At 42.6% G+C, this 17,597-nt stretch overlaps 1 protein-coding gene across 1 annotated transcript in view; it reads left to right on the top strand.

Annotated features, from left to right (window-relative positions):
- Positions 1 to 17,597, top strand: part of LOC309559822 (uncharacterized protein) — a 38,017-nt gene that overhangs the window by 18,870 nt on the left and 1,550 nt on the right. The window contains exon 5 of the mRNA XM_082263256.1: positions 15,743 to 15,843. Coding sequence (XP_082119382.1) covers positions 15,743 to 15,843 — 101 coding nt within the window. The remainder of the gene's footprint in view (positions 1 to 15,742; positions 15,844 to 17,597) is intronic.

The following is a 17,597-nucleotide window of genomic DNA, read 5'->3' as shown; positions in this document are numbered from 1 at the left end:
CCACAGTTAGTAAGTATTCCCTAGGCACAGATGTAACCCTATGATGGCCCCTGATGTTAACTCCTTCCCAAACAGTGCCATTAGTACAGTGACAGTGCATATTTTTAGCATGATTCACTGTATTAGTGTCAGTGCTCCCCCAAAAAGTCAGTTAGGTGTCAGATTTGTTCGCCACAATGTTGCAGTCCCGCTATAAGTCGCTGATACCGCCATTACTAGTAAAAAGAAAATGTTTTAAAAATCCCATCGTTTGTATACGCTGTAACTTTTGCCCAATATACACTTATTGGGATTTTCTTTAACCAAAAATATATAGCAGAATACATATTGGCATAAATTGATAAAGAAACTCGATTTTTAAATTTTTTGTCTATTGGATTGTTGTGCGTTTTGGTATAAAATTTGACTATTTTTAATTTATTACTAAAAGGCGATGTCTGAACTATCAATAGAATTTATGACGCAGTGCCTCCAGCCGATTACGGCAAATAATTTAATAACTAAAAACAAAACCCAATCAATTTTGTTCAGACACTCATAGTATACCACGTAATTTTCCCGAGTTCTTTTTTTATATCAGTTAATTTCTTTTTAAAAGCATATACCAATCTTAGTGAAACAGTCTACAATAGGGAATATATATATAAGAATATTTATTCGCAAGACATATTTTCACCATAAATGATCATACTTGAGTGACACAAAGAGATAACCTTACATAAAATACCAACTTAAAACGATAAATGCAATGTGATATTTAGCTAAACGATGAAGTAAAATAAAACAAGATTATGTTTTTCCCAGGTGTAGTATGAACCATACATTAATATTCTATATAATCAGACCACAATAGTCTGCGAATCACATGGCCGAAAGTCATTCCACTGCAGATGAAGTGAGAATAAGCCATGCAAAACGGAAGACGTAAAATTGCAAATAATGCGCTTAATCTGATATTAAAAAATGTTATAAAAACAAAAATCATCTCTTTAGAGAAAAATCTACATATGGTTTATACGGCTGGGATTGTACTTTCGTTACCCTTTAAATAGGAAATGTAAAACATTTAAGGAAGTACATAAACAATATTGAATAATAATCAAATAACAGCAAGGCATAATTACCATATTTAAAATGGCCGCTTAGCTTAGAATAGTAGTTACCAGGTTCCTTTAAGATGGCTGCATTTCCAAGATGGTGGCCAATTAGGGAGGAGCTTCTTTTGGCGTCCCTCAAAGGTTCAGATACATGGTGGACCAATATGGCGTCTGTGTAGATGAGTCTATGCATGGCTGTTAGTAGTGTGTATGTTGTAAGTGTGATGTGTCTTGTGTCTTGTGTGTGTCTGTTGTGTATCCTATTACATCTCTCATTTCTTTTTATTTTGTGTTGAACAAAAGGGCAGTAAAAATTATCATAAGCCAAACCCAGTGGGAGGAACATTATTCCTATTGGTTGGAACATCTTATTCATTAACTGGTGATGTCATAGGGTGACACCTCTTGGTTAACCAGTATATTAAAATTAAATAAAGATTCCTCCATTTAAGACTATTATAAAAACATAAAATGTAATCATGCTCTCATCTATGACGTCCATTTAATCCACCAGGTATCTGAATAAAGATTAATCTGGATACCACCATTCTCATATTTAATATCTCTTATGTAATACATATATATTGGATTTTACTTTTTAACCCAAGACTTCAATTAGTAGCAGTAAGAATTATATAGATACATACAGTTATATATATTGATACACAACAGCTTGTATATGTAACTTTTTCTACACATGGTTTGTTTCCAATTGGAGTATTATCCATTTAAGGGATTATTATGTTAACAACAGTACATTTATGATTTGGACTGGATGATAAAATATGGGTGAAATTTCTGACCATTTGACACTACTATATGATAGAATATAATGTACTTCTCAGTAGGAGGTTGTCATAACATCATAGTTCCATAACACCTTTTGTATATGATGGGGCAGAGATATCAATTTATGATTTTCTGAAATTCATTTTGAGATTTGCAGTTCTCGTCATTCTAAGTAACAATGTTTATTTGACTCCATGTAGATTCCAACAACCCTACCCCCTTGTTGGTTTATAGGTAAATGAATGATAGATTCTAGCCTTTGTCCGTTTCCGTTTGTTTGTCTCCTCATGATATAGACAATAGCTTATCCTGCTTGTGGATGTGTGAACACAGGTGTTATCCTGAAATTGAGTTTCGGCCATTGTGTGATAAAATGTCCCATGGCCTGAACATAGTTTTATGATCTTTCTGGTTTCTCTTATTCAAAGTTTAACAAACACAATTTCCTTTCGGGCAGATGACACAGTTTCTCATCTCAAAGTACAGGCAAACAAAACCATCTCAAACAATGGACGCAATGTTACATAGTTACATAGTAGGCGAGGTTGAATAAAGACAATAGTCCATCCAGTTCAACCTGTGTAGGTGTGTGTGACTGTAATCATCTAACATAGCCCTCAATCTCCTGATCCTTGAGATGTAAGTCTAAGAGTCTTTTGAAAGTCACCATACTACCCGCAGAAACCACCTCTTGTGGTAGACAATTCCACAATCTTGTAGCCCTAACAGTAAAGAACCCCCCACGTTGCCTGAGGTTAAAACGCTTCTCCTCTAATCGCATTGTATGTCCTCGAGTCCTCATGCAATTCCTTCGAATGAACAGCTTTTCTTCTAAGCTGAGATCCCCATTAAGATATTTATAAATTGCTATCATGTCCCCTCTCAGACGTCTTTTCTCCAGGGAAAATAAATCGAGCGATTGCAGCCGCTCTTCATAGGTAAGGTCCTCCAACCCCCTAATCAGTTTAGTTGCCCTTCTCTGGACTTTCTCCAGCTCCAACACATCCCTCCTGAGGACTGGCGACCAGAACTGGACAGAATACTCCAGATGCGGTCGGACCAGAGTTTTATAAAGTGGAAGGATTATAGTCTTATCTCTGGAATACATCCCTTTCTTTATGCATGCTAATATTCTGTTGGCTTTGGAAGCTGCCGCTTGGCATTGCATGCTGTTGCCTAATCTATCATCAACTAAGACTCCCAAATCTTTCTCCATTTTTGATTCCCCCAAGGGTTCCCCTCCTAACGTGTATTGTGTTTTTATGTTTTTGGTCCCCAAGTGCAAAACCTTACACTTCTCCACATTAAACCTCATTTGCCATGTCGTTGCCCACTCCGTAATTTTGTCCAGGTCATTCTGTAGGATATCTGCTTCATGCTGTGCAGTTATTGCCCTGGCCAATTTTGTGTCATCTGCAAAAACTGATAACGAACTACTGATCCCTTCCTCAATGCTGTTTATGAATAAATTGAACAAGGTTGGTCCCAGGACTGAGCCCTGGGGCACCCCGCTTACTACCTCAGACCAGTCTGAGTATGCGCTGTTTATTACTACCCTTTGGACACGGCCTTTTAGCCAATTCCGTATCCAAGAGCAAACCCTGCTGTCGATACCTGCAGACCTTATTTTATAAATTAAGCGCTTGTGGGGAACTGTATCAAACGCCTTAGCGAAATCCAAGTACACCACATCCACTGGTCTCCCCCTATCTAGCTCACAGCTCACTTCCTCGTAGAATGCTAAGAGATTGGTTTGACAAGAACGCCCATTTGTAAACCCGTGCTGGTTACTACTGATGATGTTGTTGTCTTTAGCATACTCTACGATATAGTCCCTTATCATCCCCTCCAAAAGTTTACATATTATTGATGTCAGACTGACAGGCCTATAATTTCCCGGGATATGTCTCTGGCCCTTTTTGAATATCGGAATCACGTTAGCCTTCCTCCAATCCCCTGGTACATCTCCTGTCCTAATACTGTCAGCAAAGATCAGGAACAGTGGTCTAGATATAACCATACTGAGTTCCTTGAGCACTCTCGGATGTACGCCATCCGGGCCTGGTGATTTGTTTGTGTTAAGTTTATCCAGTCTTTCCCTGATTTCCCCCTCTGTTAGCCATAGTGGCAAGTCCTGTGTATTACTACTAACCATACAGTCATGGTCAGTGTACCCTTCCTTTTCCTGCGTAAAAACTGACGAGAAAAAAGAATTCAGCACGGTTGCTTTTTCAGTGTCCTCTGTAACCATCCTCCCATCATCGTTAATTATGTGTGCAATATGCACTGCCCTAGTTTTTTTGCTGTTGATATATTTAAAGAATTTCTTTGGGTTTTTTTTACTATCCTCCGCTATTTGTCTCTCAAAGTTGATTTTAGCCATCTTGATTTCGTGTTTACACTTCTTATTTTCCTCCTTGTATTGCTGGAAGGCCGATACTGTGCCCTCTGATTTATATTTCTTGAAGGCCAATTTTTTTCCCCTAATAAGTTTTTTAACGCTACGGTTTAGCCAGCCAGGTTTGGCTTTGTCTCTTCTAAATTTATTCCCCATAGGAATGCACTGCAAGATGCCTTTGCTTAATATTGTTCTAAAGCATTCCCATTTTTCCTCTGTGGTCAGTGATCCCAGGGTTTGGTCCCAGTTTACCCTTTCCATCAATGAGTACAATTTTGGAAAGTCTGCCCTTCTGAAGTTTAGGGTTCTTATGTTCCCCACTTGCCTTTTTATATTGTTATTTATACTAAATGTGATCATCCTGTGATCGCTAGAGCCCAGGTTGTCCTGGACTCCTACCTCCGTGTGTTTCAAACTGAAAGAGTTTTGACTCAATATGTAGCAAGGTCAATGGAGGCCTCAAAGTTCACAATTCTTGACCTGTAATAATAAAAATGTATTTCTATTTTGCACTGAAAGTTTAACAAATCCCCCCTCTTGGAAAAATTGTGAAAATTGCCGTAGCCGTTTGAAACATTTTTCCAAGGCAGAACGTTTGAAGAAATAGGGCTTAAATCGGACTTTGACAGCTTTGTAGATAGGTATGGAATAGTTGAATGGGGTGTAGACACCTGCAAGTAGGTGTAGTGACTTCAGTAAACAAGCATGGTGACTCCGAGTGAGGTGTGGATCCAAGGGTTATCATCTGTTGGCCAGTGGAATGTGGATTTCTCCGGGCACTTTTGCCTTTGGCTGTCTTGACGGGTTCGTCTTGGTAGACCGGCCATCAGGGGTATCCCGGGTCCTTCACACTGTACCCCCCTTTGGGTGTCTCAGACACATCAGACTCTCGGTTTCCTGCTTACTTCCTGGATCTCTTAGTCCTATAAAGGGAAATGGATTCCATGAGAAAATGATACATACAGTTTTCAGCCATAACTTTTAGTTGGGATTTCAATGTAAGGTTAGTATCCTGAGCTTCCTCAGAGTCCTCCTTTATTCCATCGTGTGATCAGCCTTTTATCTGACCACCATGGGCGGTGAGACTATATATGCAACCCTTCCCAGGGGAGACTGACTTCTGGGGCTCATTAACATGGGGACGTATTCATCACCATGGATACCACACATTGAACAATTGAACAGTGATATACTATTTTGTTAGAATTTACCTTCTACTTGGGAGGAAAAAAAAAATATAATATCCCCCCTTTGGGGCATCAATGCAATTCATGGTAGGCAACAAAACTACCTGACATTGAGGATTCTTCTTGGTTACCGTAATACCACCTTTAACCTCTTGACTTCATTACGTCATTAGGGTTTGATCCTCCTTGTATCACCGCCATTGGCGATTTTTCGAAATGTGCCCGCTTTGAGCGACCTGTTTGAGTCAGAGGGATGAAGTGACCACTGAAAAATAGGAGAGTAGTTATTATCTAACAACCAAGATCCCCCTGGCAGGGATTTTCAGGATCCTCAATACTGTGACCTGGGGATAAAATGGTGTTAGAACCTCTGTCTCCTATGCATCCATTCAGTGTGTCCCTCTGATCCCTTGCTATTTGGGCATTTAAGGATTTTGTGGCCTTTGGCTGGCCACAAGATTTGTTCCTAAAGAGGAATTATTTTAGTTCGGGCTACAGTGCCCTGAGTGAACCAAGTGATCATCCGATCCATCTTGGCATCTACTCTGCTGAAAAATCTTTTCAGAAATAGAATTATTGGCTTTTTTTTTTTTTTTTTATTTGGCTCCGCTTCCTGCGGTGCCTTTGTCTCTCGGGTACAGACAGATGGGACAGATCCCCATCAGAACCATTTGCTCGGTTCTGGCGGGGTCTGGGCCTCAATGTCTCTTCATCTTCCCGAGGATTTTGGGGAGCCCTAAGATGGGGCAAATCCCTATTTATTTGTGGGGTCCCCCCTTTTGTTGAGGATATTTGGCATAGCGAGGATTTCCATCCTCAAGGGTGAATTGGGCTCTTTGGGGATGCTCCCTGGAGATTCTTTGAACCCTTGGGTCCTGTCCCCTTGGAAAGAAATCCTAAAATGGCCTCTGTTCCCCCCTCCTTATTTGTGGGGTGTCCGGTGTCCTCCTTGAGGTATCCGGTATAAAATCTTGCTCCTTTTTATTTTTATTTATTTATTTTTAGTGTTAAGGTTGAGGAGAAAGGTGTGTTCCTGCCACAATTTTGGTGACAGGCTCACGCCTTTCTTTGTATTCACTGGTCTGTTGGATGGAGTGCAAATTGTCGCTCTCTTGCCAACCATTCCAGTGAACACCCCAACTTGTAGTCCCTGGCCAAACTTATTTTTATGTACCTGGCCGATGCCTCAAAGCACAGGGTTTTAAATTCTGGATGGTTGTACTCAGGCTCCTCCATTGAAGGGTGTTAGGCACTTTTGAGTACAGTACAGCAAAAATTCAGTGGGCTTTGGTGCTGTGTACATTTTAAATTATATATAGCAGCTCTAGCAGCGTTAAGGATTTTTTTTTTTTTTTATGTGTGGGCCGACTTTTAAATTACATCCTTGAGGCACAACACAGAAAGGCTGTTTTCATAGGCCTCAAAATGATTAGTAATATCTAAGGACCCTGTCTTAATAAAAATCGGGACAGTACTCTTTTAAAACAAACTTTTTAAATTCTGGAGGTGTATGGTATCTTTTTAGGGGTGCTAGTCTTTTTGCGGTGACCTGATATGACTCATACCTAGTTATGTATGGCTGCCCAATTTCTGCCCTCCTATCTTAGGAATATGGCTGGGGTAGGACGTGGACTCTTTGCCTGACTCTCCCCCCCTTGTCTGGGTCATAACCATCAGACTGGGAGTCATATCTGGGTCTAATTAATTACTTCATTTTATTTATAATGCAGGACTGATAAGCAGTACCCTTTTGTATGGACACCATAACCTTTTTGAACTTTCCTATTTATTTATTTATGAATTCCTGTCCTTACTGGAACTTTTACATTTTTATTTTTATTTATTTATTTATACATTTTCCACTGCTGGTTACTCGGCAACTTAATTTTCAACTGCTGGTTACTCGGCAACTTCCACTAATAAAAAAAAACATTTCCTTGCTCAAAACTTCCTACTTCTTGCATTAATCGTTTACATTGCTCTTTCAAATGGTTGCTTATATTACAGCTTTCTGAATACAACTTCTGCCACAGTTCTACTTTTTCCTACAGTTTCGTGCTACATTCTCTTAACCTATGTGTCCCAATAGAGGTCACTTTCACCTGCTCAAGGAGGTTCCTTATCTCACTTCTTATTATTTGGAGTGGAGATTAGAACTTTACTAAATTCCTTTTTGCTGAGCCTTATGGTGCAGTTCCTCACAGAGATACAGTAAGATTGGCCATGATTCTAAAAGTATGTGATCACGCTTCCTGACGTCTTTGGGGTTAGAGAAGCTTTCGGTGAGTTCATACATCAGGTTTTCCTCTACCCACGTCTGGTGCCCATTTTTGGCCCGACTTTTACTGAGGATTTTGGTATGACTCCAACTAGCCTATACATATACCACCATTTTAGACTCAGAGAGGTGTCTCTACATATTCTAGATCTGTGCCGAATCTACTGGGGCTGTGGGATTGACATCTAGCCAGAGTTGGCAGCGTGAACCTTACCTTATGTAGACATTTTAGGGCATTACTATCAATATTCACAATTAAATAATTAAAAAAAAATTATTATAAAAAAAAAATTTCCCTTTTTTTTTTTTGCAAAGTTATTAATTATGTCACCATGATCAAAATTATGATTGGCATATGTAAGAAATTAATGATATCTCAGCAGTGCCTCCATTTAATATGTTGTGCGTTTTGGTATAAAATTTGACTATTTTTAATTTATTACTAAAAGGCGATGTCTGAACTATCAATAGAATTTATGACGCAGTGCCTCCAGCCGATTACGGCAAATAATTTAATAACTAAAAACAAAACCCAATCAATTTTGTTCAGACACTCATAGTATACCACGTAATTTTCCCGAGTTCTTTTTTTATATCAGTTAATTTCTTTTTAAAAGCATATACCAATCTTAGTGAAACAGTCTACAATAGGGAATATATATATAAGAATATTTATTCGCAAGACATATTTTCACCATAAATGATCATACTTGAGTGACACAAAGAGATAACCTTACATAAAATACCAACTTAAAACGATAAATGCAATGTGATATTTAGCTAAACGATGAAGTAAAATAAAACAAGATTATGTTTTTCCCAGGTGTAGTATGAACCATACATTAATATTCTATATAATCAGACCACAATAGTCTGCGAATCACATGGCCGAAAGTCATTCCACTGCAGATGAAGTGAGAATAAGCCATGCAAAACGGAAGACGTAAAATTGCAAATAATGCGCTTAATCTGATATTAAAAAATGTTATAAAAACAAAAATCATCTCTTTAGAGAAAAATCTACATATGGTTTATACGGCTGGGATTGTACTTTCGTTACCCTTTAAATAGGAAATGTAAAACATTTAAGGAAGTACATAAACAATATTGAATAATAATCAAATAACAGCAAGGCATAATTACCATATTTAAAATGGCCGCTTAGCTTAGAATAGTAGTTACCAGGTTCCTTTAAGATGGCTGCATTTCCAAGATGGTGGCCAATTAGGGAGGAGCTTCTTTTGGCGTCCCTCAAAGGTTCAGATACATGGTGGACCAATATGGCGTCTGTGTAGATGAGTCTATGCATGGCTGTTAGTAGTGTGTATGTTGTAAGTGTGATGTGTCTTGTGTCTTGTGTGTGTCTGTTGTGTATCCTATTACATCTCTCATTTCTTTTTATTTTGTGTTGAACAAAAGGGCAGTAAAAATTATCATAAGCCAAACCCAGTGGGAGGAACATTATTCCTATTGGTTGGAACATCTTATTCATTAACTGGTGATGTCATAGGGTGACACCTCTTGGTTAACCAGTATATTAAAATTAAATAAAGATTCCTCCATTTAAGACTATTATAAAAACATAAAATGTAATCATGCTCTCATCTATGACGTCCATTTAATCCACCAGGTATCTGAATAAAGATTAATCTGGATACCACCATTCTCATATTTAATATCTCTTATGTAATACATATATATTGGATTTTACTTTTTAACCCAAGACTTCAATTAGTAGCAGTAAGAATTATATAGATACATACAGTTATATATATTGATACACAACAGCTTGTATATGTAACTTTTTCTACACATGGTTTGTTTCCAATTGGAGTATTATCCATTTAAGGGATTATTATGTTAACAACAGTACATTTATGATTTGGACTGGATGATAAAATATGGGTGAAATTTCTGACCATTTGACACTACTATATGATAGAATATAATGTACTTCTCAGTAGGAGGTTGTCATAACATCATAGTTCCATAACACCTTTTGTATATGATGGGGCAGAGATATCAATTTATGATTTTCTGAAATTCATTTTGAGATTTGCAGTTCTCGTCATTCTAAGTAACAATGTTTATTTGACTCCATGTAGATTCCAACAACCCTACCCCCTTGTTGGTTTATAGGTAAATGAATGATAGATTCTAGCCTTTGTCCGTTTCCGTTTGTTTGTCTCCTCATGATATAGACAATAGCTTATCCTGCTTGTGGATGGGTGAACACAGGTGTTATCCTGAAATTGAGTTTCGGCCATTGTGTGATAAAATGTCCCATGGCCTGAACATAGTTTTATGATCTTTCTGGTTTCTCTTATTCAAAGTTTAACAAACACAATTTCCTTTCGGGCAGATGACACAGTTTCTCATCTCAAAGTACAGGCAAACAAAACCATCTCAAACAATGGACGCAATGTGTGTTTCAAACTGAAAGAGTTTTGACTCAATATGTAGCAAGGTCAATGGAGGCCTCAAAGTTCACAATTCTTGACCTGTAATAATAAAAATGTATTTCTATTTTGCACTGAAAGTTTAACAGGATGTGTTTAAGAGCAGGAAGTAAAAAAAATAGGATTTTTGACTTACCGTGAAATCCATTTCTCTGATGTTCGATGGACACAGCTCCTGTCATTCTTGACCATTTGGTTATACTGCCCCCTACAGGAGTAGGACACTAGGCAGAAAAAACTTCTGGCTACACCCATGGGCAGTCTCTCCCTGCTATAGTCACTCACTTTTGTTACAAGCAATGTCAGAAGAATTATAACTCCACAGAGGGGTGGGTGCTGTGTCCGTCAATCAAAATCAGAGAAATGGATTTTACAGTAAGTCAAAAATCCCATTTTCTTTCATTCATTGACGGACACAGCTCCTGTCATTCTTGACCATTGGGACGTCCCAAAGCAGTGTTAAACATGAGGGGTGGGAAACAGAAAAAAAATTTCCAAGGCTAAACATTAGCCAACCAGGCAACAAGGGCTCAACCAAAACAACTGGAGCCCACCTGAAAAAAACAATACACCCTCAAAGAGGATCAGATCCTCTTAAACAGCAGCCTGCAAAACCTTGCGGCCAAAGGAAGCATCCACAGATGCTAACACATCCACTTTATAAAACCTTGTAAAAGTGTGCACTGACGACCAGGTGGCCGCCTTGTAGACCTGTGCATTGACGCTTGATGACAGAAGGCCCAGGAGGCACTAGGCGCCCTAGTAGAGTGCGCCTTGACAGAGAAAGGAGTAACCTGACCCCTGATGGAATAGGCCTGAACCACCGTCTGTCTGATCCATCTGGAAATGGTCACAGAGGAAGCGAACAACCCTTTGCGAGGTCCATCTGTGAGCACAAATGGAGAGTCTGACTTCCTGAAAGGCTCCATAGCTGCCAGGTTCACCCTAATTGCCTGGACCACATCCAAGGCATGCAAGGCAATTTCCTTCAGCTGTTTAGGCCTGGGACACAGGGAAGGCAACACAATGTCTTCATTCAAATGAAATTCAGAGACCACCTTAGGAAAGAATGTCAGACAAGGACGAAGCACCGCCTTGTTCTTGTGAATCACCAGATAAGGTGAACGACAGGATAACGCCACCAGTTCCGACACCCTGTGTGCAGAGGCAATAGCCACCAAAAACGCCACCTTCTGGGACAGCGTAAGCAGGGGAATCTCCCAAATATTTTCAAAGGTAGGCTTGCATAGAGCTGAAAGCACCAAATTAAGATCCCAAGGTGGCAATGAAGCCCGCACTGGAGGAACCAAAATGTCGGACACCCTGAAGAAAAGTACGCACCAGGGAGTGTGTGGCCAAAGGTTGTTGGAAAAAGACCGCCAGGGCCGATACCTGGCCCTTGATGGTACTCAAGGCCAATTTCTGTTCAACCCCCCATTGAAGCAAAGGTAAGTTCCGAGCCACCGAGAAGGAGCGAGGATGCACCCAAAGAGACTCACACCACGCAATACGTCTTCCACACACAATGGTAGATCTTCTTTGAAGTAGATTTCCTAGCTTTTACCAACGTAGGAATCACCGACTCAGACAAACCTCTATCCTTTAGCACCTGGCGTTCAACAGCCAAGCCGTCAAAGCCAGCGACCGTAAAGTAGGATGGAAGATCGGTCCTTAGGACAGCAGATCCTCCCTGAGAGGAAGCTTCCAAGAACGTCAGCGACCAGCCGCACCAGATCGGCGTACCAAGCCCAGCGAGGCCAGTCTGGAGCCACTGGAGACTGGAATCCCTTCTGCCTCAATCCTGCGTAGGAGTCTGGGCAGAAGCTTGAGAGGGAAGGTGTAAATCAAACGATACTGACCCCACAGGGCCACCAGCACATCTGTAGCATCTGCCAATGGCTCTCTTGACAGAGCCACAAATCTCTTCACCTTTCTGTTGAGCCGAGCCGCCAACAGATCTACCTCAGGAGTGCTCCACCAGAAACACAACTGATGAAACACCTTCGGATGAAGGGACCACTCCCCGTGGTCCAACGCCTGCCGATTTTCCACCCCGAGAATGTGTACGGCGGAGAGAGCTGGAACAAGCCCGTTCTGCCCACCTTCGAATTTTGGCTTCCTCCAGAGCACTTCTTGTGCCCCCTAGTGAGACATAAGCCACAGCATTATCCGATTGAATGCGCACTGGGCATCCCTGAAGACGATCCGTCCAATGATCCAGACACCGTCTGATCGCTCAGAGTTCCAGCACATTCATCAGTTCAGAATGCAGTCGAACTCCTGCAGAGTTCGTATTGTGATCCCCAGGTTCTCCACCAGAGCAGGGGGAGACTCCACTCGCAGAAGGAAATTGTCCAAGTAGCCCAGTACTGCGACCCCACATTGGCGTAGTAAGGCTAACACTGGAGCCAACACTTTTGTGAAGACCCAAGGAGACCAAAGGGTAACGCCACAAACTGATAATGCTCCTCTCCCAAAGCAAAGCGGAGAAAACGCTGGTGATTGGCAAACATTAGAATGTGAAGATAGGCATGCTTGATACCTATAGAGGCGAGGAAATCCCCCTGAAGCATGGATGCCACCACCGTTCGAATTGACTCCATTCTGAAATACTGTACCCGCACAAAGCAGTTTAGCGCCTTGAGGTCCAGGATTGGACGCACTTTGCCTTGCTTCATGGGGACTGTGAACAGGTTTGAGTAAAAACCCTGAAATGTTATGAAGTAGGAACCGGAACAATCACCCCTTGAAGGTACAGGTCTTGTACCGCCCAAACAGACCATGTAACCTGTCTGGGGACAAGCGCAGGTTGGAAGGAAAAATCCTTGCTGGGGGAAACTCGATCTTGTAGCCGGACTGAATGACTTTGTGGACCCACTTGTCTTGTACCAGGGAAGTCCATGGGTCCGGAAACCAGCGAAGATGCTCCCCCCACCCCCGATACGGGTGAGGGTGCACCTTCATGCAGAAGGAGCCTTGTCCGTGGGTCTGGAGAAGCCCGCTCTTGGCTTGCCAGACCAGGGTCATTTGGATCCGCCAGAGGAGGTCCTGAAAGGCTTTGAGCTTGTCAGTCGCCCCTGAGGGAAGAAAAAAAATGTATGAGCCGAGAAGGAAGGTCCACGGCTACGACGAGGTTCCTTGCCCTTAGTAGCCTGCGGAAGAAAGGCACTCCCCCCCCCCCCCCCCCCCCGTGAGACCTTAAATTAGATCATCCAGGGTAGCTCGAAACAGGCGATCTCCTTGAAAGAGAAGATCAGTCAAGGCCTTTTTAGAATTCCGGTCCGCAGACCAGCATTTAAGCCAAAAGACATGCCGAAGGACCACTGCCAAAACAGAGAGGCGAGCCACATCAGGGGAGCCGCATCCAAAAGAGGCATCACAAATAAACTGCAGCACCTCAACCATCTGGTCTGCCAGCTTACCAAAGGCAGGAGGAAGCTGTTCTCCCTCCAGGTCACGGCGTAGGAGCTTAGCCCATTCGGTCAGAGTTTGCGACACCAAGGCAATGGTAAATACCAGCCTCATTGCCAAACCAGCTAGGGTGTACATAGTGCGGGCCACAGCCTCTGCCTTCCAGTCCTAAAGGCCGGGGACTCTTCACCTAAAATAATTTTTGCCTTGTTTAATCTGGAAACCGGAGGGTGCACCACCGCTGGGACAGTCCACTTCTTAAAAAGGGACTCCTCATAGGGGTAACGCCTAGTAAAGCGCTTAGGAACCCCACGGGGACGCTTTGGTCCTCCCCACTCTTTTGCGACAATTCTGTCAAAACAAGCAGGGAAAGGAAACACCTTCTGGATGGCTTGTGAGAGCCAAAGGGTACCTGCGCCTCCATCCCAGCTTCAGTTGCATCCTCCATCTTCAGGGTCTCACGCACAGATACAATCAGTGCATCCACCAGCGCCTTTTCATGCGCGGACGCAGACATGGAGGAATCATCCTGATTATCAGAGGATTCCAGGCGCGTGGTTGCAGACCCAGAAGGCTGACCCACGTCTGTGGCGGCCAAATCAGATTCAGGATCTGATGAGGCAGGGGGTGCTTTTTTTCTAGCCCGTTGACCGCAAGCTGCCTCCACGCAGGACACAAGGGACTCCAGGACAGCCTTTAGTACATGGATGGTTGGTTGGGACCCAGAGAGCCCCGCAGCCTCAAAGAGGGGATCAGGTGTGGAAATGTGCTCCAAAGACTCCATGAGTCACTAGGGGGACCCCACAAAAAAATGTAACACACTGCTAAGGGACGACCCCCACCACACTGGCACCACCCTGTCACTAAGCACAAGGCACAGAGCGATCCTCAGCAGAAAGGGAGACGACCCCACTAGACTCACCCCCTGCCGACACAGGCACCTGCAACCACCAGGAGAATCTGCACTACACGTGCGCCGATCAGGAAGCTAAATGATCCAAGAGTCAACACCAGGGGATAAGGAGGGGCTCCCACTGCCAAAATCGCCACCCACAGCTGTCATGGCCGCCGCTATTTGCAATGCAAACCACAAGAAAATGGCCGCCGGACTACACAAACATGGACTTCCTGTATAGGCAAACACAGGCTACAACAAAATGGCAGCACCACGAGGTATACAGGGACCCAGAAATGGGAGCCAGGCCTCAAGGACAGATCCAGGCAGGACAGGGGGCCCTGACAGAAGCCCCCACCAGATTCAAACCCCACTCCTGCACAGTCAATCGTCCATAGGCCGGTGGTGAACCCCCCGGGCCTCCATCACCAGTTATTGCCCTGCCCCCATCCCAGGCCAGTGACCAGACCACCCAAACAGCCCCAGTGTATGTAGGGGGGGGGCAGGCTGAGGGCCTCAGGAAAACAGAGGGGGGGTGCCTTCAGGAAGAAGGGGAAATCCGGGGTCCGACTATCCCAAAGAGAGGCCCACGTCCAGAGGCAGAGGGGACAGCTACTCACATACCAGGAACCAGGTGGGCACCGCTTCAGACAGATCCTGCTGTCCATTGAAATAGGGGGGCTGTCAGCCAGGAGGAATGCTGCGACTCTGTGTCAGCCAGTGGCATCTGCAGGGGAGAGGAGGGAGCACCAACATCAACCGGACCACGGTAAGCCTATGGATGACGTCACCGCTCAGGTATTCTGAGCACCTATTAAGAGCTCTCTCCTCCCCCCTGTAGTGAGCACTGGCTGACACGGGAGATCACAACTGGACTGGAGTAAACTGAGAACAGATAAGTATACACATCTTTTGTTCACAGGTTAAAATAGATGTTTGGAGTTGGGATGGCGCATTTACACAAGGAGTTGGGTTTTGCCTGAAATTCCACTTTAATTTAAATTAAAATATATATTTTTTTTTCTTAAATTGTAATTGTTCATGTTGATGTGCCTAAAGTAATACATGTCTGCAACCCTCAAAGTCTGGTTGCTAGGGACAACGAGAGCACCCTATGCTTTAGTCCCTTTCACATATCGAGTCTTTTAAAGATAGTTCTGACAACATGAACATATTGCTCCCAAATAATAGAAGGATGTCAGAACCACTACTTATGTTCCCTCTACAGACTGGAAGTGGCTGGCGAGGGAGATAGACCTTCCACCTCTATACATTAGCTCGTGGCAACAGAAAGAAAATCCAGCAGATGAGGTGCTCACATACTGGAAGGTAAGGGGGCGTTCTCCAAAAAGCACATATACAGTGCAAAAAGTATTCATACTCCTTTAAGTTTTCCACATTTTGTCATGTTACTACCAAAAACATAAATGTCTTTAATTGGAATTTTATGTGATAGACTAACACAAAGTGGCACTTAATTATGAAGTGGAAGGAAAACAATGAATGGTTTTCAAAATCTTTTACAAATAAATATCTGAAAAGTGTGGCGTGCATTTGTATTCAGCCCCCTTTACTCCGATACCCCTAACTAAAATCTAGTGGAACCAATTGCCTTCAGAAGTCACCTAATTAGTAAATAGAGTCCGCCTGTGTGTCTCAGTATAAAATACAGCTGTTCTGTGGAGCCCTCAGGTTTGTTAGGAGAACCTTAGTGAACAAACCGCATCATGAAGGCCAAGGAACACACCAGACAGGTTGGGGAGAACGTTGCAGAGAATTTTAAAGCAGGGTTAGGTTATAAAAAAATACCCCAAGCTTTAAACATCTCACTGAGCACTGTTCAATCCATCACCTGAAAATGGAAAGAGTATGGATCAACTGCAAACCTACCAAGACATGGCTGTCCACCTAAACTGACAGGCTGGGCAAGGAGAGCATTAATCAGAGAAGCAGCCAAGAGGCCCATGGTAACTCTGGAGGAGCTGTGGAGAGCCACAGCTCAGGTGGGAGAATCTGTCCACAGGACAACTATTAGTTGTGCACTCCACAAATCTGGGCTTTATAGACGGGTGGCAAGAAGAAAGCTAGTTAAAAAAAAAAGCCATCAGAAGTTCCGTTTGCGAGAGGCCATGTGAGGGACACAGCAAACATGTGAAAGAAGGTGCTCTGCTCAGATGAGACCAAAATTGATCTTTTTGGTCTAAAAGCAAAACGCTATGTGTGGTGGAAAACTAACACTGCACATTACCCTGAACACACCAACCCCACCGTAAAACATGGTGGTGGCTGCATCATGTTGTGGGGATGCTTTTCTTTAGCAGGGACAGGGAAGCTGGTCAGAGTTGATGGAAGATGGATGGAGCCAAATACATGGCAATTGTAGAAGAAAACCTGAGTCTGCAAAAGACTTGAGACTGGGGCGGAGGTTCACCTTCCAGCAGGACAACGACCCTAAACATACAGCCAGAGCTACAATGGAATGGTTTAGATCAAAGCATATTCATGTGTTAGAATGGTCCAGTCAAAGTCCAGACCGAAATCCAATTCTCATCTGTGGTAAGACTTAAAACATTGCAGTTCATAGATGCTTTCCATTCAATCTGACAGAGCTTGAGCTATTTTGCAAAGAAGAATGGGCAAAAATCTCATTCTAGATGTGCAAAGCTGGTAGAGACATCCCCAAAAAGACTTGCAGCTGTAATTGAAGTGAAAGGTGGTTCTACAAAGTATTGACTCAGGGGGGCTGAATACAAATGCACGCCACACTTCTCAGATATTTGTAAACCATTTATCATTTTCCTCCCACTGCACAAATATGTGCCACTGTGTTTGTCTATTACATCAGATCCCAAAAAAATACAATTACATTTTTGGTTGTAACATGACATTAGTTTATTTGCTTTACTATTGCAGAGATTATGCTTACCTGCTCTTCCACAATTACCAAGGCAGGAGATCCTCTTAATAGGGACACAGGCGTCAATAAAACAAAAACTAGCACATCTCCTTCAAAGTCAGGTGCCAAAATGGAATTATAGAAGAAATGTAGGCATAGTTTAAAAAAAAAAACATACATACTTACT

The sequence above is a fragment of the Pelophylax lessonae genome, assembly GCF_965119305.1.
Source record: "Pelophylax lessonae genome assembly, chromosome: 7".
NCBI lineage: Eukaryota > Metazoa > Chordata > Amphibia > Anura > Ranidae > Pelophylax > Pelophylax lessonae.
The sequence above is the reverse complement of the archived record's forward strand: the minus strand, read 5'-3'. Positions and strand labels throughout refer to the sequence as shown.